This window comes from Mesocricetus auratus, unplaced genomic scaffold (assembly GCF_017639785.1).
Source record: "Mesocricetus auratus isolate SY011 unplaced genomic scaffold, BCM_Maur_2.0 Super-Scaffold_100676, whole genome shotgun sequence".
Lineage (NCBI taxonomy): Eukaryota > Metazoa > Chordata > Mammalia > Rodentia > Cricetidae > Mesocricetus > Mesocricetus auratus.
In genome coordinates, this window is record NW_024429266.1 from 31,212,896 (window position 1) to 31,238,602 (window position 25,707).

General features: G+C 37.6%; 1 protein-coding gene and 1 non-coding gene across 4 annotated transcripts in view; both read left to right on the forward strand.

Annotated features, from left to right (window-relative positions):
- Rabgap1l (RAB GTPase activating protein 1 like) overlaps positions 1-25,707 on the forward strand; it is a 508,921-nt gene that overhangs the window by 293,158 nt on the left and 190,056 nt on the right. For all 3 annotated transcript variants that reach the window (XM_040737898.1, XM_040737899.1, XM_040737900.1), the window contains 3 exons: positions 3,733-3,807; positions 13,206-13,331; positions 14,640-14,783. In XM_040737898.1, coding sequence (XP_040593832.1) covers positions 3,733-3,807; positions 13,206-13,331; positions 14,640-14,783 — 345 coding nt within the window. The remainder of the gene's footprint in view (positions 1-3,732; positions 3,808-13,205; positions 13,332-14,639; positions 14,784-25,707) is intronic.
- Positions 24,439-24,601, forward strand: LOC121137380. Its single transcript, XR_005874630.1, has one exon. It is a non-coding gene; the product is annotated as a U1 spliceosomal RNA (small nuclear RNA).

Consider the following 25,707-nt stretch of genomic DNA (forward strand, 5'->3'; position numbering starts at 1 on the left):
CTGCCTCTGCCTCCACTAGCCACTGGATGAGAGTTCTAGGATGTCATATAAGTTAGTCATCATTCTCATTATCATGGGAGGACATTTAAGGTAGCCTTAATGCCAGTTGGTGTCGTTCTTGTAGATCTGTGAAAATCTCACTAGTGCCAGTTCTCTCCTCCAACTTATAATGGCTCCCTCTTTTATGGTATCTCCCATCCTTTTCTCCTCAATTCTTACTCTGGCTTAACCTTCTTGCTCTCACATGTCCTCCTCTCCCCTCCTCTTTTCTCCCTCTCTTTCTCCCGTCTCCTTCTGACCTCCCTTCCTCCTCCTGCCCAATCCAGTTAGGAGATCTCATCCCATAACCCTTCTCCGGGTTACCATGCATATCTCTGTTAGGGTCCTCCATGCACCCCAGACTCTCTGGCGGTGGGATTATGGGCTGGCAATGCCCTGCTCCATGTCTAAAATCCATATATGAGTGAGTACATGCCATACTTGTCTTTTTGTGACTGGGTTACCTCACTCAAGATGGTTTCTTCTAGTGCCACCCATTTGTCTGCAAATTTCAAGATTCCATTGTTTTTTTCTGCTGAATAGTACTCCATTGTGTAAATGTACCACATATTCTCTATCCACTCTTCAGTTAAGGGGCATCTAGGTTCTTTCCAGGTTCTGACTATTACAAATAATGCTGCTGTGAACATAGTTGAGTAGATGTCCTTATTGTATGAGGGTACATCTTTTGGGTATATGCCTAAGAGTAGAATTGCTGGATCTTGTGGTAGACTGATTTCCATTTTCCTGAGGAATCTCCATACTGATCTCCAAAGTGGCTTCACAAGTTGGCATTCCCACCAGCAGTGGAGGCCAGCCCAGACTATTATTCCCAGCAAAACTCTCAATCACTATAGGTGGAGAAAACAAGATATTCCTTGACAAAACCAGATTTATACAATATGTATCCACAAATCCAGCCTTACAGAAAGTTCTAGAAGGAAAACTTGACCCAAGGAAGTTAACTACACTCAAAATAACATGGGCAATAGATAATCTAACTGTACCAGAAATCAGAAATAGGAGAAAAACTCACACATGAAACAAGCTTGTTTTACATGTCAGTCCCTCTCCCTCCCCTCCTCCCCTGCCCCCCACCGGTCCCCTATCTCATCCCCTTTCTGCTCCCCAGGGAGGGTGAGGCCTTCCATAGGGGATCTTCAAAGTCTGTCATATCATTTGGAGCAGGATCTAGACCCTTCTCCTCCCTCCCCCCACATGTGTCTAGGCTGAGAGAGTATCCCTCTATGTGGAGTGGGCTCCCAAAGTCCATTTGTGTACGAGGGATAAATACTGATCCACTACCAAAGGCCCCATAGATTAACCATTAACCAGACCTCCAAACTGACATCCTCATTCAGGGGGTCTGGAACAGTCCTATGCTGGCTTCCAATCTATCAGTCTGGGGTCCATGAGTTCCCCTTTGTTCAGGTCAGCTGTTTCTGTGGGTTTCTCCAGCCTGGTCTTGACCCTTTGCTCATCATTCCTCCCTCTCTGCAACTGGATTCCAGGAGTTCAGCAGACACCCACAGCTAAACACTGACTTTTTTTTTTTTAATGTTGTCTGAGTATAAGTCAAAGAGAAGAAGTTGTGCTTGAGAGTCATGTTTTGTCTTCATCTTCTGAACTTGGTTATATGGTCTACAAATCTTCAGAACTAGAGATTCACAAAGCAAACATAGATAACAGTGAGAGCCTGGGCTCTGGAGCTAGAACACTTTATGTGATTGTGGCTTTTATACTTTCGTTTTTTTTAAGAGGCATCCAAAGAAATAAGAAAGCAACACTTTAATTTTGAATTTTCAACTGTTTATAAATTAGATAATATCGTCTTGATATTCCCTTATCTTATTTGGATAAAAGTGTTTTAATAAAATTACATGTCATAGGCTTGCTTTCATTGCCTCTAAATTCATGAAAAGGAGAAATATCTGTATTTTAACACTAATAATGTTGTTTGAAACACACACACACACACACACACACACACACACACACACACACACTTGGCTCTAGGGCTTCCAAAAACAGTTTTGTTGTAGACTAGTGGTTACCCCAATAACCGCCATTTTTTGAGCATATTAGGGACCATACCATGCACTAAGTGTGTTATATTTGTTAATCCTTAAATGGCTCATGCAGAATATTGGATTTCTATTTCTGTTTCAAAACTCAAGTTTTTCTTTCATTGTCAAAACATGGTAAAAGGACACTGAGACACCAACCCTAACAATGCATACACATTTGCATATGTATATTTGTGTGCGAGGGTGATAAGACTATCAGTATGTGTGGTTATATATTTTGCAACTTGAAAATAGTGTTTCCACAGCACTAATCTACAGTGCAACTGTGTGTAGAGAGCTTTTCATGACTCCTGGTGTGCTGCAGTGTACTTTGTTATTGAAGATTTGGCACAAGACTGCTTTAATGTGGCTCTCACTTTTTGTTGAGTACCTGTGTGAAATTGGAAGCAGAGTTAAATCATTGTGCCTTATTATCCTTATTTGTGATGGAGGGGGTAGTAAAGTGATATTACTTACCAAGTGGGTATGAGGAATTAACTGCTCAAATCTGAGAAATTTGTCCAACATGTGATGAAGAATGTATGGTTCTAAGTTATGACAATTTGTTGTCTTCAGGACATTGTTTTTGGTTTTTTAAGCTCTTATTTTGTTTCATTGTTTTAATTAATAAAATAAAAGAAGAATTTGTGGCTGACTTGTTTTCATTTCTGTTAGTGGGCAGAGTACCTTTCTGTACCAAGGATGCTAGCACACTGTACTGACAGCTCTATGTGGGAACCAGCTCAACGTTTCCATGGTCAATGAGTTGTGTAGGTGTTATCTTCAGCTCTGTGACCTTGCTGTCCTTTTGTGGAGAGCACACTTTAGGCTTGGAAACCACGTAGGTTATTTTGGGGATCCCATGGGACCCCTTTGACCAACAATTCAATTAGATGAAAATCAATCCTGGAACTTGAAGCTTCATTTGGTGACAAGAGATGGCCAGCTTAGACTCCGTTTCCCTCATTGTTTGGCAATTTCATTTAGATTGCCTTCATGTTGTATGTATCTATTTTAGGAAGCTTCTACTCTTGTTTCCCCTATTACCCCTCAAAGAGCCCTTAATTTTAGCTATCCTGCCTCATCATCCCATTTCTTTTACTCCCAACTTGTTCCTCCTCTTCCAGTCCCACATCCATCCATAACTATTCATTTTTTCCTTACCAAGCAAGCTTTATTTGTACCCCCTGGTCCCTTACTCTGTACTTATTACCCTCTGTGATTCAATGAATTACAGCTTACCATTGACTTAATAGCTACCATCTGCTTATAAGTGAACACATACCATATTTCTCTTTCTGGGTACCTTACTCAGGATGGTTTTTAGTTCCATCCATTTACCTCTGAATTTCAGGGTTTCTTCTCTTTTAATATCTGAATAATACTCCATTATATAAATTAACTACATTTTCTTTATTTGTTCTTCTGTTGGAGGACGTCTAGGTTATTTCCAGTTTCTGGCAATTATGAATGGAGCAGCAATGAACATGGTTGAGCAAATGTCTCTGGTAGGATGAAGTGTGACAGAAAGGTCAAAGACAGGACAAACAGGCACCTCATGTGAAGCAGAACTTAAGATAAAATTTACTAATCTTCTTACTGTGACTTTTTTATTGTCTTTCTCTAGGCCTACTCTGTGTTTGATGAAGACATTGGGTACTGTCAAGGACAGTCTTTTCTTGCTGCTGTATTGCTGTTGCACGTAAGTAATTTTCCATGTGCTAAATAGCATGTTGTTACTAAGTTTATTTTCTACAGGCTTTTATATTCCTGCTGATATCTTGTTTGAGGAAGATTACTCATGGCATAGCTCTTTAAATTATACTTTGGGTGATAAATTAAAAGATCTGATGTCCAAGACAGGACAGTTTTTCAATTAGGTTTGCTGACTAGAAGCAAACAAATTGCTTATTTGGAGTTATTTTTAGCTCAGTTATATTGAATAAAGAAGTCAGCATAAGCACAAATATCAGAACTCAGACCACTATGAAGTGCTATACTATAACAAGGAAATCTAGATTTTCTGTGATTTGTTTTTATACACTCCTTCTTCCTGTCAGTCACTTTCATTTAGCATTGATTGACAGGTTTAGGGCTGCAAATGGGATTAGAGATGAATCATTTGTAAATTTTTTCCAGCATGGGACACAAATAATGTACATGCAAACTTATTTTTGGTCTCCTTTCTTTGTCTTCATTGATTTTTCTGATGAGAGAGACAATACATGCTCACTGAGAATTTAGTGCGCTCATCTATTGAAGCACTGGGGTGAGATAGTAGACAACCCATTTCTGCCAGAAAAACTTTCTGAAACAGGTGGCTATTTTGGCAAGAATTGATAATTAACGTTTAGACATTGTAGACAAAAGAACAAGAGCAAGTGTATGAAATGGGTACTATATTTAGAGAGAAACCACATGAGATCACATTTACTACATGTCAGAAGTAGTGTGGGGGAAAATGGCAAAATAGGCAGGAGCCACGTGGTAAGTACTACAGAGCCCTTCCACTAAAGTGACTTCCTTCCAACACAGATGAGCAGTCATTAAGCAAGGACTGACTTGCATATTCTTGTTGTGTTTGTTTTGTTTAGAGGGCAGAGCTGAGGAGAACAAACAGCTGTGGAGATACTAGCTTATAAACATCAGTCTCCATGAAATATGTTGGGACTGTGAAAAAGAAGAAAGTTAGAAACATTTAGAAAGAAAAATTGGCAGGTTCTGAATTAGTAAAGGAAATGTCAAAGGTGACATGCCTAGTTTTCTAGCTTTTAGCTGAAAGAATTATACTAGATTGAATGGAAGAAGTTTGGGGCTAATGATTAATTTTGTTTTAAATTCTTTGAATTTAGGATTTTTTAAAACTCTATTAGAACTGTCCAGCAACTCACTGATACTAGAGACTGATAACCTGGGGAGACATAAAACTGGCAAAGGAGAGTAGATCAGATTGTCTCAAGAGTAAACAAGACTAGGAAAAAGAGAGTGAAATTTGAGAATACCAAACATTGAAATGGTTGAGGAAGAAGTGGAATATTTCACCTATTTGCCTTCTTACTTAGTAAGAAAAAAACAATTCATAGTGTCAGGTGAAGCACGGAGGCCCAACAAGTATAAAGTAAGACATTGCTTTGAGTCTAGTACTCTGAAAATGAACATTTGCAGTAGACCAGCTGTCTTAATATGGATTACCTTGTTCTAGTAAAAGTGGTACTCATGGCTCCATTGTCATGATTCTCCTTACCTCACTTTAGGTTAATGCCCCCTTGCTGCAGCATCTTTTATTTATTATTCTGTCTGTTACCTTGCTTTTATTCTCTTGTTGATATCTTCACACCCTATCTTCTGATGCCCTGTGATACCAAACACTTTATAATCCCAATTCTTTGGGGGACCTTCGTCTATCACTGAATGCAAGTAGTATACAAGGGAGTTAGGTCCCTCGGGAGACTGGCCAGTGTGAGCAGTGGCATGTGTTCTTCACAGCTCAGAGCCAACTTTCTTCTAAAGGAACCTTTGTACTCACTGAGATGACAAGCTGAGATTCAAGTCAAGAGTGCTACTGCTTTGCTTTGTACAAAATAATCCTTGAATATTCACATATAATCATTTTTTACCTCTGTCTATTGTGTGTCACGTCTGGGGGGAGATGTGACCGAGTATCTGCTTCTCTTAGACAGGCAGCAGTGATAAACCAGCTAGGAAAACAGATGAGGCTATTGGGATTACTTACTGGAGTATGGGAGCAGGGGATGACTCACAGAAGCAGAATCCATGAATATCCCAGCAGTTTGCAGCTGGTTGGAGAATCTTCTTTTATAGCAATTATTACTTTTTGATAACCTGGGGGAAGGGTCTTGTGACCCTTATAACGCTTAGGAGTTTCTTGAGACTTCTAAATTTATTTCATTCCTGAGCCTTGTAAGACTCTAAGTTTCATTTACTTTCTGGATCTTAAAGACCTCCCTCCAAGATGGATTGCTTGAATTTAGAAGAAATCACTATACAATATAGCCCTTTCTATAAACATATGATAATACATTGACTAAAGTTGTGTGAGAACATAGTGCTAAGAAATCTGGCATGCAGTTTCTGGGAGGATTAGCTTATTTTCAGGTTTGTAAGTATTTGGAAATGTATCCACATAGTTCTTACCGCCTAAGGAGAGCAAGAATGAGTCAAATACCTAGAAAAGCCAAATAATCAGAACTTTTATGTGATACCTATTTGCAATAATGAAGGCCATATAACAAGTCAGCCTTTGTGAACTTGGTCAGTAAAATATCTCCCAAGAGAGACATCCTTTTTTATTTTCATTTATTTTCTTTTTTATTATTTTGATTTTAAAGAGCTTGTTTTGCATGTCAACCCCAGTTCCCTCTCCCTCTCCTCCTCCTACAACCCCACCACCACCCTCCCCCCCAGTCTCCCATCCAATCGCCAATTCCTTCCACATAGGGGATATCTAGAGTCTGTTGTTTCACTCAGGGCAGGGTCCAGGCACTCCCCTAAGAGTCCAGGCCTAGAGAGCATCCCTCTTTGTGCTATGGGCACACGATGTCTGTTTGTATTCCAGGGATAAACACTGATCCACTGCTCAGGGCCCCATAGTTTGCCCAGGCCTCCTCACTGATTATCACATTTGGGGGGTCCGGATCAGTCCCATGCTTGCCTCCCAGCTGTCGGTCTGGGGTCCAAAAGCTCTCCCCTGTTCAGATCAGCTGTCTCTGCTGGTTTTGCCAGCCCATTCTTTGCCAATTTGCTCATCGTTCCTCTCTCTCTGTCACTGGGTTCCTTGGGTTCAGTTCAGTGTTAACTGTGGGTGTTTGCCTCTGCTTACATCAGTCACTGGATGAAAGTTCCCGGATGATTATAGACATCAAGTTCATTATCAGGAATGGGCATTCGAGGTGGTCTCTCCACTATTGCTTAGCTTGCCAATTGGTGTCATCCCTTTAGATCACTAGAGGTCACACTGGTGCCTGATCTGTCTTCTAACCTATGATTCCCTCTTCCCCCTATTCTACCCCCCACTCAACCTTCCTGTTCCCCCATGACCTACTCTCTCTTCCTCTTCTCCCCCTCTCTTCTTCCCAACTCCCACTCCCCCCTACCCCTCGCGTGTTCCCCATCTGTTCAGAGGATCTTGCCTCATTCCTCTTCTCTTGGCTACTATGCATATCTTTTAGGTTCTTTCCTGTTTCCCAGACTCTCTGTCAGTGAAAGTGCAGACTGGCACTATCCTGATCCATGTCTAAAACCCATATATGAGTGAGTACATACCATGTTTGTCTTTTTGTGACTGGGTTACCTCACTCAGGATGGTTTCTTCCAGTGCTTTTTTTTCTTTAGAAACAATCATTTTACGTATCAATCCCTGCTTCCCTTTCCCTCCCATGCTCACATGTTTCCTTCTCCCCCCCAACACACCCCCACCTACTCCCCAAGGATGGTGATGTCTTTCATGGGGGATTATCAAAGTCTATCATATCATTTGGGGGATATCTTAGGCCCTCCTCCATGTATCTGGGCTGAAATAGTATCCCTCCACAGAGGATGGACTCCCAAAGTCCATTTGTGCTCTAGGGATAAACACTGGCTCTACTGTTAGAGGTTCCAAAGACTGCTCAGGCCTCCTCACTGGCATCCACATTCAGAGGGTTTGGTTCAGTCCAATGCTGGTTCCCCAGCATTACAACTGGGGTCCTTGTGCTCTCACTAGGTAAGTCAAGTCAGCTGGTTCTGTAGGTTTCTCCAGCACAGTCTTGACTCCTTTGCTCCTCCCTCCTCCCTCTCTCTACAGCTAGATTCCAGGAGTATGGCTTAGTGCTTAGCTGTGTGTGCCTGCTTCTGCTTTCATCAGCTACTGGATGAAGGCTCTTGAATGACACTTAAGGTAGTCATGAATCTTATTATAGAGAAGGGGTATCAAAGGCAGCCTTTCCACTACTGCCTACATTATTAGTTGGGGGTCATCTTTCTGGGTCTCTGAAAGTTTCTCTAGTGCCAGATTTTTTTAAACCTATAATGGCTCCCTCTTTTAAGGTATCTCTTTTCTTGTTCCCCTCTATTCCTCTTCTGTCTCACTCTTTCTGATTCCTCTTGTTCTCCTCCCCCTCCTCTTCTCCCCTTCTCTTTTTTCTACCCCACCCCTTAATGTGTCTTGTACTCTAAATTAATTAAATGATGTAGTTGTCATGGATTTAAAAAATAACTAGAAAGACAGAAATGGCTTCAGGATCCTTAAGAAAAGGTTAACTGATATTCAACATCATACTAATGAAAATATATTCTAATTTGTAATTTGTATTTTCTTTTATAAATTAACCAACATATTTTGTTAGCCTGTTAGTCTGCCAGCTAGTTTGAATAAGAGAAAGGCCTTTTCCTGTGTCATTCTTCTCTGTTATCTAAGCCAGTAGAGAACCATAGGTTACTCTAACAGATTCTTCAAGCACACCATCTCAAGTCCAGAGAGATGTTACTAGGGTCATACTGACTAATAATTTTATCAGTTACATAAGTTGCTCATGCTTTTTTTTGCTGCAGTTGTCCTTGGCAGCTGCATATTAATCATTGCCAGAGTCTGCTTCTTTAAGAAATGCTGTCCTTCCTGTACCCATAATCATTTATAGTTTGCATTCATTACCTAAGAGGAAAGAAAAACCAAAAGTATATTCAAAAATAAAGTTCTGAATTTTTCAAGAGTTTCATATCCAAATAGTCTGTTAAAATTAGATGTCTTCTGTGTGTAGAAAGTTCTCAGGGGCTTTGGCAATAGCTCCATGGCATTGAATAGTTTAAGCAGTATAAGGATTATCAAATAGATACTCTTACATACATTGAATGAGTTAGAAGAAATATGTTATCTGTAGTTAGAGAGTAATATAGCATGGGTAGCTTAGAACCACAACAATTTTCAACTACTTTAGAACTTAAATGTAGATAATTCTTAATATCCCCATACTGATATTAATAGATCCAGTGAATGATTATATATTTCATTTTCTATAAAAATAATGTACAATTTCTACCTAGTATATTTTTCTACCATATGCATTGTCAAGTACTTTTAAACTAATTTAAATTGAATGTGTACTGTTTTTGACCTTTACAAAGTCATGCTCATTTTAAGGTTAAATTACTATATTTTAAATTATTTGGCATGCAGAGAAGCTCTTCAGATGCAAGAAGGATTGTGTTAAATTATCCATAACATTTAAATGTATTGTGTTAAAAAATTATAAGTAGACACAAGGCCTTTAGTTTTAGTTTTTCTGGTGAAGATATATGTATGTATATATACATATATACAATATACATATGTACATACATACAGTGATTTTACTCACAGGTACACTTTAATATTTTGATCAAATACTTTACACACATACATCACAACTCCTTGTTTAATTGCCCTAGGATAAGTTCACAACTCGTGGTTCAGTTTTCAGCACCCACTTGGTGTCTTACAATCTTTGTAATTCCAGCTCCAAGGGATTCAGTACGTTCTTCTGGTCTCCACAGGCACGAGGCACCCATGTGGTGTTCATACATACATTCAGGCAAAACACTCATACACATAAAACAAAATTAACTACTCTTTTAAAACAACAACAAAAACATCAAAGAAATATCCATTATTGTTACAATACCAACTTTCAGTTAAAATGAAACATTAAAATAGCCATATGGTAGTATTTTATGTAGTCGAATGTTACAGAAATGAAAAGAATGTTTACACTGTATAAATTATTATGAATGAATCCTATAAGCGTTAAGTTCTACTAAATAAAATGTAAGATTACATTTGGTGTAATTCAGTTTTATATAACATTCAATAATGGGCAATTATTTTTCTTTTTAGAACATTACATAAATGAAAAGAAATATATAGTACAACAATGTAATGGCTCCTGTTGAAGTCAGGGTGGTGAATTTTCTAGGGGGAGATTTGTTAGGAAAGGTTCATGACTGAAAAGGCTTACACAAGGATCTTTCAATGGTAAACCAGTATTTTCTTTCTTAGACTAGCTGGTGGCTGCAGGAGGCCTTGTGGGTTTTTTTCTTTATTACCAGTTATTTATTAGAGCATACATTTGAGTTTTGTGTATTTTGTGAATTCTATTTCAGAATAAAATATATTCAAAGGTTATTAGTCCCTTAATGAAATTTCCCTTAAAGACAGGATTAAGATATGACTTTCCTCGTGGCAATAAGAAATGATGGGAATATCAGGCTGGAGAGATGGCTCAGGGATTGAGTGCTAACTGCTGTTCTAGAGGCCTTGAGTTCAGTTCCTGGCACCCAAGTCAGACAGCTCACAGCCATTAACTCCAGCTTCATGGGACCTGAGCTGCTGCCAAGGGCCATATCTGAGTCCATGGTCCTACTGCATCTGGGTACTGTGTTGCTCTCCATGGCCTGTGTTACCATGGGGGTCATAGAAACATGCATATTGAAATCTGACGGCTGTACTTTGCCTGCACTGCCCTTTGCTGGCCCTGGGAGAGCTGGTCCTGCCCCTTGCTGACCACTGAAGCCAAAGAGGTGGCCCCACCTCTCATAGAATAGCAGGCCCCACAATTTGGACAGATGATCCCACCCTCACTGTAATCTAAAATTTACATGCAAATGCTGGTGATGAGGGTATGGGAAAGATGCCCTCACCCCTTTGCCCTGCCAACTGTGGTGGAGTTACCAGAGGTTACAGAAAATTTAATGTGCTGAGAACTTGACTCAGGTCCTCTGCAAGAGCAGTGTGTTAATTTGGTTTTCATTGCTATGATAAACACTGGCCAAAATAAATTTCTGGAGGAAAAAGCTTGTTTCATCTTACAGAAAAATTGGGGTAGGAACTGGAGGCAGCTACTGGAGCAGAGAGGGTGGACGAACAGTGCTTACTGACTTGCGCCTCTGCATCACATTCAGCTACCTTTCCCATTTTTCTTTTTCTTTATTTTTTTTTGTGGGGGGGGAGGCAGTTTGAAAACAGGGTTTCTCTATGTATCCCTGCCTCTCCTGGATCTTGCTTTGTAGACCAGGCTGGCCTCAAACTCATAGAGATTCACCAGCCTCTATCTCCTGAGTGCTGGAATTAAAGTCATGTAAACCACCACCATGAATTAGCTAACTTTCTCATGCACCCCAGAGCCACCTGACTAAGGATGACATATCCACAGTGGCTGGGCCTTTCCACATCAATCATTGATCAAGAAAATGCTCTACCATCTCTCCTACAGACCAAGATGATGGACTTTTTCTCAGTTGATGTTCCTTTTCCCCAACTGTAGCTCATGTCAATTAAAAACAAAACAAAAAAACTAACCAGGACAAGCAGCAAGAGCTCTTCATGCTGAGACATCTTTGCAGCTTTGCAGCATCTTTTCTGTAGTCACCATGCACTTTTGGGAACTGTATTTGAGTTCATGATTGACTACAGTTTATTGTAGATTAGTATAACACATAAAATATACTGACTGGTGGTTTTACCACCTTGGCATGATCTAATGCCCTGTGTTAGACACCAGATGATGTGCTTATCTAAGTTATTTTTTTATCAATAAAAAACTCAGGAGTCAGATATTGGGTTGCAAACCTGATAAATCAAGAAAGCATGGGAGAAACAAAGGACTGACTCTTTCTACCTTCCAAGATCAAAATGATCATGAAATCTTTCTAAGCTCCACCTTTTCTTTTCCTGTACCTTCCTATCTGGCCTCTAAAATGTCTTTGGCTAATTCCAGTTACCTTGTCATGGACTCTGCCCTTTGATTCAAGGTTTAACTTTATTAGTAGTCTTGGATTGTCAGTGCAAGCAAATATCCCACAACATTTTGTTATCCCTTGGACTTTAAGTATGACACCATTGTCTCTCTTCTTACTGTAATTTTCAGAATACTGACTACTTTCCTATTTGTATTGTTTGAGCTCTGTGATATCATAATTATGAAATTCGTTCCTTTGACTTCAGGTTTTGTTCAATAAAATATCTCTGAAAGGATTGATTTATTTTGGTCATTTAAATCTTATTGATAGAAACTCGTAAGATCCTTTTCTATTTTTGTTTTGTTTTGATTTTTTAGACTGAGTTTCTCTGTGGCTTTGGAAGCTGTCCTGGAACTAGCTCTTGTAGACCAGGATGGTCTTGATCTCACAGAGATCTGCCTGTCTCTGTCTCCAAGAGTGCTAGAATTAAAGGCGTGTGCCACCACCCCCTGGCTGTTTTTCTATTTTTTTTATTGAAAGAAAAATAACATCAAGAAGTGTTGGGGAAGTCTTATGCCAATAAAGCACTGTCTGGCCAATAGGAATCTAGATAGGTGGGACTAGGAGTCCAGGAGGATTCTGGGTAGGAGAAACACAAGAGAGTCAAAAAGCAGCTAGCAAAGAAAAAGCTTCTCTTAACAAAGAAGTTTCTAGAAAGGTAACATTACACTATCAAAATTTAAAATACAACCAAAGATTGATGGCCTAACACCTATAACTTTAGAACTTGGAAGATAGGCAGTATATAACGAGCCCTTGTTTCAAAAACCAAGCAATAAATAAACAAAAATCCATTTATTTCTTGTCAGTCTAATCCTTTTCCTTTGTCAAAGTCGATGTGTATACAAAGTTGTTTGTTGAAGCTGTTGGTGATACAAAATTAATAGTAACTCAATTATCTATTAATAGGAGGCTGATTTGGTGAATTCCAGAATATTCACACAATGGAATGCTCTACAACTGTTATAAAAATAAAGATGCAATTGTTTATATAACAAGAGGGAAATAATTCAACATGTTAATGGGAGAAAAGCAAAATATGTTATATATGTGTGTGGTATATATTTACCTTTTGTGTAGCAAAGGCTAAAGTAAAATACAATGTAATTATTTTATATAGAAAAAATATGTCAAGTCTTTTTTATGCAGAAACACTGGCAGGAGTCAAAATTATTGAGTAGTTAGGAGATTTTGCGCCAGAGATCAGGGAGCAGGTGTCTAAGACTAATGTAACAACAGGCCTTCAGCCATTTTTAAGGAGGCTTAAAAGACCTTTTCATGTATTCTGAACAAGTGGCATTCATTCATATTTCATATGTGTGTTTCTTATAGATGCCAGAGGAGCAAGCATTCTGTGTTTTGGTGAAAATCATGGGTAAATATGGATTGAGAGACTTGTACAAAAACAATTTTGAAGATCTTCATTGCAAATTCTATCAACTTGAGAAACTAATGCAGGTAAGGAAAAGTAGAAAATTCTATCACCCACAAGTTTGTTGTTATAAAAAAAAAATCCCTATGGGCAATAATTAATTATGAAGGTTTAATGAATAAAATTGAATATGTAAATAGGTTTGTTTTATTTTTTTTAATGCTATTCACTTTTCAGACATGAAAGTTCATTTTTTTTTCAAAAGTCAGCGTACCTTGTCTTTAAAAGTCAAATAACTATATCTAATAAATGAAGAACTAGTTGGGCTTGGTAACATTAGATATCTTATTTAAACTGTCAAAAAGATACATTTGGGTCCTTTTCAAAGTGATCATTTTTGTGAAATAAATGGTTTAGTGTGTGTGTGTGTGTGAGAGAGAGAGAGAGAGAGATAGATAAAGAGAGAGAGAGAGAGAGAGAGAGAGAGAGAGAGAGAGAAAGAGAGAGAGAGAGAGAGAAAGAGAGAGAGATCTGTTTGTAGAGGAAAATGAACATGAGCTTTTCTGTGTTTTTGCTTCTGTCCTTCAGTTATGGGAATACTTTGTGCTTGGACTCTCATGCCTTTGAAAAGCATGTTTAGCTAGTGAAAATTAAAGGTAGCATAAAGGCATTGCTAGGAGCTAGTTATCTTTATTATACTCTTGTACAATTTTATTTTATCATTTTCATATGATCAAGATTACTTTTTTTAAAGATATCTATGTATGTATATATCTACATGCATATGGGTTTATGTTTGGGTCACCATGGTGACCAGAAGTGGGCAGCAGATCTCTGTTAAATGGGAGCTACCTGACTGAGGTGCAGGGAACCAAACTCAGGTCCTCTGGAAGATCAGCAAGAGCTCTGAACTGTTGAAGCATCTCTCCACCTCCTAGATAGGTTTTAATATCTGGTAATGCTTTGGAGTTTTCCAAGTGCTCAAGAATATTCTAAAATCATACTATATACCTCAGATAATGTCATTTTATGATTTTACCAGGTGAAGACATATTTTGTTTCTAGGTAGGTAGGAGAAGAATCCTGGGTCTTAGCTAGGACTCAGTATTTTCAATAGAATGAAGGTGTTCTGAGAGAACAAGATTTTCCCAGGAAGCAAGAACACTTGTGATAGCAAGGACAATTTTTGTTATAATGAGTGTTTTCTGTCCACACGCATCAGTCATCTGTTCCATTCCCATCTCCTGCACTCACTTCTATACACTGACATAAAAGAAAACCAGTGCTGGAATACACTTTGAGTACAACAGAGAGCTTGATAGAAATTGCCGTTGTTGGAAGAAATGAAACTACTTCAGCAATTGCACACCTAAGTCTTTGATTTTGACTTTTAGGAACAGCTGCCGGACCTGTACAACCATTTTTGTGATCTGAACCTGGAAGCTCATATGTATGCATCCCAGTGGTTCCTCACTCTTTTTACTGCCAAGTTTCCTCTCTGCATGGTGTTCCACATCATTGACCTACTGCTGTGTGAGGTACAGTGGCCATTTCATACCTGTGACGAACTAGAAAGGTCTACTTAGAACCAGTTTTCTTTTATCACATACTTTTCTTTTTAACCCATACTCACAGACCAAAATTTCATTTGAATTTTTAATACAGATTATGTAATTATATTATTTGTCAGTAATAAAAATATTAAGGCTTATGTAATTCCCACAAAATAAAATTAGATGGTTAAATTTGTGTAATTATTTTCCTAATAAGCTTATATCTGTGAATAATACATTACCAGTATAACTTAAAAAGGTTAAATAAATGCATTTAGAGTCAGGGGTTTTTAATATTGATGCACTTATATTACATTAAGGAATATGATTGAGACCCCCTCACACACACAGTAATTAAGTACTCCATTTGTTATCTTCGTGTATGTGGTATTTTTGGTTGCTCCAAGAGAGAAAAATGATAAAAGTTTAGATCCTTTAATTTTCCTTTCCTTTCCTTCTTCCTCTTTCCTTCTTGCAGTAGCAGGATTCAAACCTTTAGACTTATGTGTTCTGCCACTGAATTATAGCCTTACCCCATTGATAATTTTAGGCAGTAGAATGTGTCAGGGATTCATTTTCAAAAATCCCTTTGTATTTGCTTTTGTGTACTCTATTCTTTTTATTTATCTTAGTTGACTATATTTGCTTTCTCTGTTTTCTTTTGGGGTAGTGATGTGAGGGTTGAACCCTTCCTTTTCTATGCTACCAGTAATCTACCACTGATGTACAATCCCTTACCTATGTTTTTTTAAAAATAATTTATTATACATACACATATCTTTTACTGTATTGTCTGTCAAAATGGCTGACAATTATCTTTCAAGCTAGTTTGATGGGCCAGGCATGGTGGTGCACAAATTTAGTCCCAGTACTAAGGAGGCAGAGGCAATAGGGTCTCCATAAGTTGCAGGCCAGCGGAGCTATATAATGCCACCCTGTCTTAAAAGTGGGGAGGGGATAGCTTGCTTGATGAAAAGAAAATTATATATTTAAATTAAAGTATAAATATACACAAACATAACAATACCCATTTTAATCATCCTAGACATTAGTAATTTGACTTTTAAAATATTATTAATAAGTGTATAAGCTATACAAAGTCTAAGTGCTATTTCTCAGCTTAATGAGAAATATCATTTTATATGCAACATTGCTGAACTTTTGTTCTCAAAGGCTCTTGTTATTAGTTGCATAGCATTTGAAATTGGAAAGCATTTTGTAGGCAAGGAAGGTTTTGAATCATTTGTGAAGTACTTTGGTAAGGAAGATCTGAATGCTTTACTATATTCACAGAAAGAGATCTTGAGTCTTGATTATGTAACAGCTATTAGTATTCAGGCATCTGTACTGGCTTGCACTTGGGGTTCTGACAGGATATGCCCTTAGCTGCACTACCTGTGAACATTCACTAAGTTTCCTTTTAAAAGGGCTCTGCCTACCTCCCGTGTTTTTTTTTCTTTTCACTTTTCTCTCTCTGCTTCTCTGACCCCCCCACACACAACCTCTCTCTCCCTCCCTCCTTCCTCTCTTTCCCCCCCCTCATGCCCCCCCTCTATTCTGCAGTTCCTGTCCTCAGAGGACTGGTTTTGCCAGTCTCCCCACTTCCCTTCCCCTTTTCCTATTCACTTTCCCCCAATTAAAAAAAAAACCTCCACCTAAGCTCTGTTGCATGGCTTCTTTCTCTCTAGCACTGCTTTTTAAATTTACAACAGCTATTGATGCTGATTGATAATATATTCACTGTCCTCTTCATTTTACTTATAACTTAGTCTATAAAATGCTATTTTAAATGCAACCATTGGGAGAACACAAAGAAGCTAAAACCTTCTTCAATGTGCTGTGATCCATCACAATCTACACAAAGAAAACTTGGGCATTTATGCAAAAATTCGGCTTTGCCTGATTATCCTGAATGGTTCTGACTCCATTTTTAACACAGTACTCTTTAAAAGAAACCAAATTCAGGGGTTTGAGTTCTGTAATCTTAAAACCAGCTAATATTTAAAATTAATTTTGATAAATATTTCTTCATAGGCTACCCCAATTTATACACTGAGTTAAGAAGGATAATGTTTCATGAAATGAAGAAAGTGACCATATGATATATTAATGATTTCGCATTATATTACAGTATAAAATTACCATCACTTCATATTGTTTTCTTAAAGAGGTTATCTGTGTTCATAGTAGATTACATTTTCATTACAAGGTTTAGTGTGCTTAATTATTCTGATAAATGGATTTCTCTACTGCTTGTGGTAGAATAGTAATGCTGTAGTGTAGTTTGCTTGATGGGTGACTTTCTGAAATTGTCTCCTGAGCCATGACACCTGGCACTGTTTGTGGATCTTCTGGAACCTAGATTCACAGTTACTTGGGAAATTTGATCTTGAATTACTTGAATTACTAATGTTAAGAAGAATCACTCAAATTTACAGTAAAGAAATGCAAACAAAACTTAAAAGCCTTCCTGTCCTGTGTCATCTGTGATCACAGTGGGTGAAAGATCACAGTGTTCACCACAGTTAATAATTAAGTCACCAGGTGCTTCATTCTCTCACCATCAGCCTAGACTCTGAAGCTGCTTTTTGTTTTTAATTATCATAAAAAGTAATTTTTCATTATTGCACTCTAATACATTTTTTAAAATTCTCCTTCCTGACTCTTTTTTAAAAATTCTTCTTTTCTCTCCTCTCATGGACCCCTTTCTTTCTGTGCCTGGGTTACCTCATTAAGTATAATACTTTCCAGATCCATTAATATTACCCAAAGTTTCATTGTTCCTTTTGGCTGAATAAAAACGTTCATTGTGTATATATACAGAATTTTCATTGTCTATTCATCTGTTAGGGAACATCTAGGTGGAATACATTTCCTGGCTGTTGTGAGCAATGCATGAGTGAACATGGATGTGCAAATACCCATGGTGCTATTTAGCATTTTTAGGATGTACCCAATAGCAGTAGAGTTGTGTTATATGAAAGCTTTAGTTTTAAGTTATTACAAAGCCTCCTGTCTAAAGTTGCCTTTCTGTTGCTTTGTTAAACACCTTGGCCAACAGCAGCTTGCTAGGTGGCTTACACTTTCTGATCACAGTCCATTATTGAGGAAAGTCGGGTCAGGAACTCAAGCAGGAGCAGAGGTAGGAGCAGAGAACACTAACCTGTTCCCCTGGTTTTGCTCAGCTTCCTTTGATATGCACCCAGTCCTGCCTCTCCCGGGGTGGAACTGCCTTCATGACAATGCAACTGCTGACATTCCCAAAGGCAACTCCTTAGTTGAGGTTCCCTCATGCCAGGTGACCAGCACACCTCCACTGATTTCCATAGTGGCAGCTCTAGTTTACATTCCCACCAGCTGTGAATATGGGTTTTGTTTTTGTCTCCAGATCCTTGCCAGCATTTGTTTTGTTAATGATGGACATTCTTACTGTAATAAGGTGGACTCTTAAGGGAGTTTAAACTTATATTTCTCTGGTAGATAAGGATGTTGAATATTCTTTCTAACTTTATTGGCCATTTGTGATTCATCTTTTAAGAAGGGTCTTTTCAGTTTATTTGCCCACTTATTCATTATTTATTGATCAGCATTTTTGGTTTTTGCATGTTTAATTTTTGCAGTTCTTTATGTATTCTAGATACTGTTACTATATCCAAATCTGGCAAAAAAATTTTTTTCTCCCATGCTGTGGGCTACGTTTTCACTGTGCTGATATTTAAATCCCTTTCCTGTGCAAAAGCTTTTTGATTTCATGTAATCCCATATGCCAGTATTTTTATACTGTTGGAATTCTTTTGAGAATGTTCTTACCTTAACTTTATCCTAAACTATCTTCCTGCAACATGTTTTACATTAAAGCCTTTGATCCATCTTGGTTTGTTTTTGTGGGTGATAGGTAGGATATATGGTCTAATTTGATTCTTTTGTATGTGGCTGTCCAGATTGCCAGCGCTATTTGTTGAGTGGGGTACTTTTTCTCTAATGTAATTCTTAACACCTTTGTAGAAAACATTAGATGGTCAAAGATGTATACATTTCTGGGTCTTCTATTCTTTTCCACTGGCCCATGTGTTTTTATGCCAGCACTATGCTTTCTTTGTCACAGTATTTCTGGTATAAATTTGAGGTCAGTTATTGTCAGAACTTCAACAGCATTCTTATTGCTTAGGATTGCATTTGTTATCTGTGCTTTTTGTGTTTACATGTGAATTTTAGACTTATCTTTTCTAGCTCTGTGAAGAATGTCTTCATAATTTTGATTGGGATTGGATTCAAATCTGTAGATTAATTGCTTTTGGTAACACAGTCATTCCCACACAATTGATTCTGCTATTGTGGGAGCTTGGAAGGTCTTCTGTTGTGTGGTGTCTTCTTCAATTTCTTTGTTAAGTTTTTACTGCAGAGATCTTTGACCTCATTGGTTAGGTTTATTTCCGTAACGGCAGAGCTTTCCAAAATGTGGGGTAAGTTATTGTTGTTGCATCATGATTTCTAAGGAAGTAATGGAGTAAAGTAGCTCTTCAAAATAAACTGTGAGGAACAGTATTGTAGTGTGCCTCAGGATGTTCATTCTTTCCACTAACTCATCTCTGTCATCTTTGTCAAGAATTATTTTGCAAAGGAGCTTTTGAATAAACTTTGACTTCCTGCCTGTCTGCTTTTTCTCTTTGCCATTTTCCTTCTTCTAGTTAGTAAAATATTTATATCAAAAGCTATTCTTTTCTATGTACTAAATATTCTAGTGGAAGACATGGTCTTAAATAGACTATACACTGGGTCTTTTTTCATATCTCTTTGTAAGAGAACTACATATCTTCATATTTGTCAATTAATATTTTGCAAATGAAAGGCTAGGAAATTCTTTGAAAGATGTTTGTTTTTCAAAGTCATTTTAACTAAAAAACACTAGTCAGTAAAGCGTTTTACTCAAAATCCTATTATAATGTAAAAGAGAAAGCCATTGAGGCAGAGCATCATGTTATGTATTTCTTTCTTTCATTCTGAAGTTAAGAATACAAAGTTAATTTAGCAGAAAGGGGGTAATTTTTGTCATTTTGGCAGTACAACCTGAATTTATAAACCTCCTAGCTATTAATAATTGTTATTTAAAATACTTAAATCTGACTGTATGATGGCCTCTGCTGATTCCCTATTGTATGGCAACAAGGTATAAATAAATTAAGAGTTCTGAAATATACTTTTTTATGCTTAAACAAATGCACTATCTCAAAATTTTAGCCAACATTTGAATGGAAAATCATTTTAACACCGTTTTTAATATCTGTTTTTTTCTTTTTGAATTTTTTTCATTGATTTATTTTTTTAATTCCAATTCCAGTTCCTCCTCCCTCCTCCCTCCTCTCCTCCTGCTCCCCCTACTCCCTCCTCCACCTCCCATCTGCTCCTCAGAGAGGATAAGGCTTCCCCTAGGAAGTCTGTCCCATCATCTCATTGAGGCAGGGCTGAGGCACCTTCCTTACCCCCACACCCCTGTGTCTAGGCTGAACAAGGTATCTCTCCATATAGAATGGGTTCCACTAAGTCAGTTTGTGCCTTAGAGTTAGATCTTGGACCCACTGCCAGTGGCCTCATATATTGTCCCAGTTGCACCATTGCCACCTGTATTAAGGGAGTCTAGGTTGGTCTTTTGCAGGTTCCCCATTTGTCAGACCTGAGTCAGTGATCTCTCACCAGCTCAGCTTGGGTCAGTTGATTCTTTGGGTTTCCCCATCATGGTCTTGACTCCAGGAGCTTGGCCTATTGGTTAGTTGTAGATTTCTGCATCTGCTTCCATCTGTTTCTGAAAGAGGGTTCAAGCTTCTCTGGGGTTGTGGGTTGTAGGATGGGTGTCTTCTTTTCTTTAATGTCTGTTTTGAGATAAGAAGCTTACATATGAATGTTATAGTGCAAATATTGTGCTGTTAACCTACCAAGAATAAAATGTTTCACTTTTTGAAGTAACTTTTTATTAGTATAGCAAAAAATAATGTTAATTAAGAAAACTTGATGTTTTCTCATAGAAGGAATGTGTCTAAAGGTAGCCAGCACCAAGATCACACAAAACAGCATCTCATCTGCATTTCAGACTTGGTTCAGGACCTTCTCAAGTGTGTCCTGATATTCATCACCATAATTTGTCGTTTATGTTTCTGTTCTTTATGTAATCACACACAACACACTTCTTGTATAATTTCCTTTTTATCCCATCATGTTTATAAGATTCATCCACATTTTTCCATGTAAACATGGTTTATCCTCTTCATTGTAACTACACTACATTCTTCTGTTTCATGGTTGATAACCTTATCATTATTTCCCTATTAATGCTGTTAAATACTGTGACTGTGAGTGATCCTGAATTTGTCTTCTGATGAATAGGCACATACTTTTGTGGATATACTACTAGAAAGTGCCCGGTTTGAGTGTATGAATGCTCAGTATGAGTAGATACTGCCAAATGTATTCTAAACCACACTAGCCATTGCCTTTTGAGTTGTATTGTTCAGTATAAGTACTCCTTGTAACCAAGGGAAATAGATTTGTCGTGTTTTTAGATAGCTAATCCTAGTCAGATTCTAATTCACAAAAATACAGTAAAATGAAACTCATTTTACTGGATATTGAAGAGACTGACTTGACTTCTGAAATTCCATAGAAATAGGAACCAAGGGTTAGATCTAAAATCTGAAGCAAGTTTTCCCATTTTTCTTGAAAAAAGTTTTTTTTCACATAATATATCCTGAATACAGTTTACCCTAACTCCTTTCAGTTCTTCCCCCATACTCCTCCCATTCTGATTCAGTCTCTTTTTATTCAATAGAAAACAGCTGGGCTTCTAAGGAATAATAATAAAATAATGTAAGATAAGACAAAAACTAACATATCAGAATTCCATAAAATACACAGAAGGAATATAGACCAAGAGCAGGCACAAGACAGAGAGACTCGCTCATTCCCACACTCTGGAATAACATAAAAACATTAAATTAGAAACCATAATTTATACACAGAGGACCTGGTGCTCACCCGTGCATACTCTGTGCATGCTGCTTCAGTCTCTATGAGTTCAATGTGTTTTGATCATGTTGATTTAGAGGACTTTGCTTCTACAAGTCTTCCATCCCCTCTGACTGTTACATTCTTTCCACCTCCTCTTCCTTAGGATTCTCTGATAGAGACTTTCCATTTAGGTTTAAGTGTTCCAAGGATTCTAATTTTTTGCATAATGTCTGGCTGTGGGTCTCTGTATTTGTTCCCTTCTGCGTGAGGAGGGATATTCTCTTATGATAGCTGAATAAGGCACTGATCTGTGAGTACAACAGAATGTCATTAAGAGTCATTTTATTGCTACTTTTTGTTTTACCCTAGGCCCTTGGGCTATGTGGCCCAGATTATTGGTCATCTAAGCAGTGTTGGGTATGGGTTCCATCTCACGGAGTGGGCCTTAAGTCAAATCAGATATTGGTTGGTTACTCCCATATGCATAATGCCACCATTGCCCTACTTTATCTTGTAGGCAGGAAAGTATTGTAGATCAAAGCATTTGTGGATGAGTTGGTATTTATATTTCTTTTTTTGGTAGCAGGCAGCTTACCTTCCTGTACCAAAGACAGTAAAACATAGATGTGAAGTCTTTATAGAGGCACTAGATCAACTTCTCCATGTTCACCAAATTATGTAGGTGTTGTCTTCAGCAATGGGGCCTTGCTGTTAGTTTGTGGAGAGCAACCTGTAATCTTGGTAGCAGCTTGGATTGTTTGGGGCTTCCCATTGGATCCCTTTGACCAACAACTCAATTAAACGTAACACAATCCCCGGGCCTAGAGTCACTTTTGTGCCTATATGACAGAAGTTACCCTAATGGGGAAAATTCTGAAAGGATTCACTGTTAGGAGAAGGAACATAGAGACATTATAAAATAGGTTGATCCTATCTGGATATCTTGCTCATGTTAGTTAACCAGCTTTGGTTGTAAAATAAGACTATCTCTCAGGTCAAATTAGGTTGTGACAAAGTGTTTAGCATTAAATGCCCCATTAATTATAAAATTACCTTGTACTGTGCTCTACTCATCTATATACTCTTTTGGTTACTTCTCAGTTCTTTTAAGTGAACCAGTCTTCTTAATCTCACCCCCAGACATACCTAATAGAGATACTTTTTTGGTAAACGCAAAATTTTAGCCAGTGGTCTTAGTAGAAGTTTCTTTTTATCTCCTTTCCTATTAATGATTTAGGTAGTTCTCTAAAGTTTTCTTTCCCTACCTTTCCTTTCACCATTTCCCAAAAGAAGTAAGGAAAGCTGCAGCATTTCTCTTAGTCTTGACAAGATAACTGACAGCGAGTGTTTGAAGCTCTTTCTAGATAGTTCAATTTTAAAGTATAAAATATATTCAGCTTTATATAGTAACTTGATATTTCATGAAATTTAAGGAAATCATTGACCCATTGAATTAGAGTATGTCTCCAGTGCCTCCTTTCTTATAAGAATGATGATAAAATGACAGTTCCATCTTATCTGATTAAAAACCACCAAGGGTAATTCCCCTTTCAAGGAAGTTTTCTGACAAGAGTTGAATAGATTCATTATATAACATTCTCTCCTTTAACCCCAACACCTCCCACCCACCTCCCCATAAAAAAAAAACTTCTTCAGAATAAGATGATCTAAAGACATTTAAGACTCTGGAAAGAACAAATATTTCTAAAAACCCTCAAAAGTTGTTGGTATATATGCACAAGAATACAGAAAAGTAAGTGCTTTGTATAATCAACAACAACAATAATAAATCTGTATAAGCTGCTTAAAGTTTTATTTACCAGTGGAAGTTTTGAAAACTATAAAAATACTGTCTCTAAAATCTTGTTCCTGAATCATGGTAGCAACCTTTTTCACAGTTAGTACCCCATACATACATGCATGCACACAACATATTCGGAATTAATTTAAATACAGAATTAAAATAAGTTTACAATGAAAATTATAAAACAAAAACTTCAAAGATCTCTCATTTATGCATTATGCAACCTGGTATTATTAAACTCACAGTTTCAATTCAGCTTTCATCAAAGTATCAAGATTTTGAAAAGAAATCTCAAAAGAAAAAAAATCAAAGAACAAAACCGTAGGTACCACAATATCTGATTTCAAGTAACTTCAGGAACCATAATAACAGAGACATAAAACCAGATACATAGACCAATAGAAAACAATATGAAAATAAGAATCCAATAAAGCCTTTCAACTGCAGCCCCTTAACAAAGGTGCCAAAAACACATTTAAATAAAGACAACCTCTTCAATAAAAGGTTCTGAAACTATTGCGTCTTTTCCTGTATGAAACTCAACTCAAAACAGATCAAAGGCCATAATATAAGACCTGAGATCCTAAGAAGATTAGAAGAAGAAAACATGAGGATAGCATTGAAGATACTAGTATAGTCAATAATCTTCTGAATAAGGCCAAGATAAATAAAAAAAACTGGCATCCCATATCAATCTTAACAAAAAAAAGTTTGCACAGAAAACAGAAGAGACAAATGTACAAAGAAAAAGACAATAGGATAGGATAGGAAGAATACTGAGTAGCTGTTCATCTGGGGGTAGATTAATATCCCAGAGCTATAAAGAATCCCCGAACTGTATTTACCTGGCAAGAGTTACCATGATGACAAAAGTGGTTTTCCCCAGGTGAGGCTTAACTATTGCACTTTGAGTGTGCTGACTTCTGTAATTTCCCCAAATGTGGGAGATGCTGATTGTTTAATTTACAGTACTGAGAGAATGCCCTGTGTCTTTCGCCCGCAGAGTAATGCCAAAAGTGATACTATATCACTGTATTTAGAAGGAATATTATAAGAAACAAGGTCAGAATATGGAGGAAATGAACTGTATACATCATTGGTCAGGATGTAAGTGTGGTGGTTTGGAAAAAATGTCCCCTATAAGCTAATATATTTGCATGCTTAGTCCACAGTTGATAAATTGTTTGGAATGATTAGAACATGTGGTCTTGTTGGAGGAAGTGTGTTGCTGGAGGTGGACTTTGAAGTTCAAAAGTCTACTCTAGACCCAGTTTATATCTGTTTGTGGGTTGCCTGTGGATCAGAATGTAAAGCACTCAGCTATTTGCTTAGTGCCTTGCCTGTCTGTCTGCCATCATTGATGATAATGGACTAGCCCTTTAAAACTGTAAGCAAGAAAATTAATGCTTTCTTTTATAAGTTGGTCAGTAGCAGAACAGTAACTAAGACACTATAAAGAAGAGAATGAAGCTATTCTAAGATTCTAAAAGTAGAACTTCCATATGACTCAGCTATTCTCCTCGATATATACTCAATGGAATGAAATAAGCACACCAAAGAAATACCTATTTGCACATTTTTGTTTTTTGAGTTTTTTCTATTTGCGCATTTTTATTACAGACATATTTCTAGTAGCTAAGATATGGGATCACCAATGTGTCCATCAAATAAATTGGTAAATGAAATAAGGTAGACACATAACAAGGTATTATTCAGCCATAAAAAAAGAAAGAAATTCTGCCATTTTCAACAAAATGGATGGAACTGGAAGTCATCATATTAAACCAAATAGGCCAGATATAAACAAGTACCACGTGTCCTGGTTTTGTTTGTTTTTTAATACTGCTGTTCTTTGGAAAATCCAGGAAACCTTTACAAAACACACTTTAGGTTATGTTGCATCTGTGCTGAAACCCCTTGCACTGTTTGTCACTCTGTGACACATTTTCATTGACTGGTGGCCTACCCTTTCCTCCCAACAGTATACTAGCCGGTCTTTCTTACTGTGCTTCAAGACTGCTTGCCTTCTTGTAGGGTCTGTAGCTTCTAAGTTTTTTACTTGAAAATACTTGTGCTGTTTTTTTTCCTTCTGCCTGCATCACCATC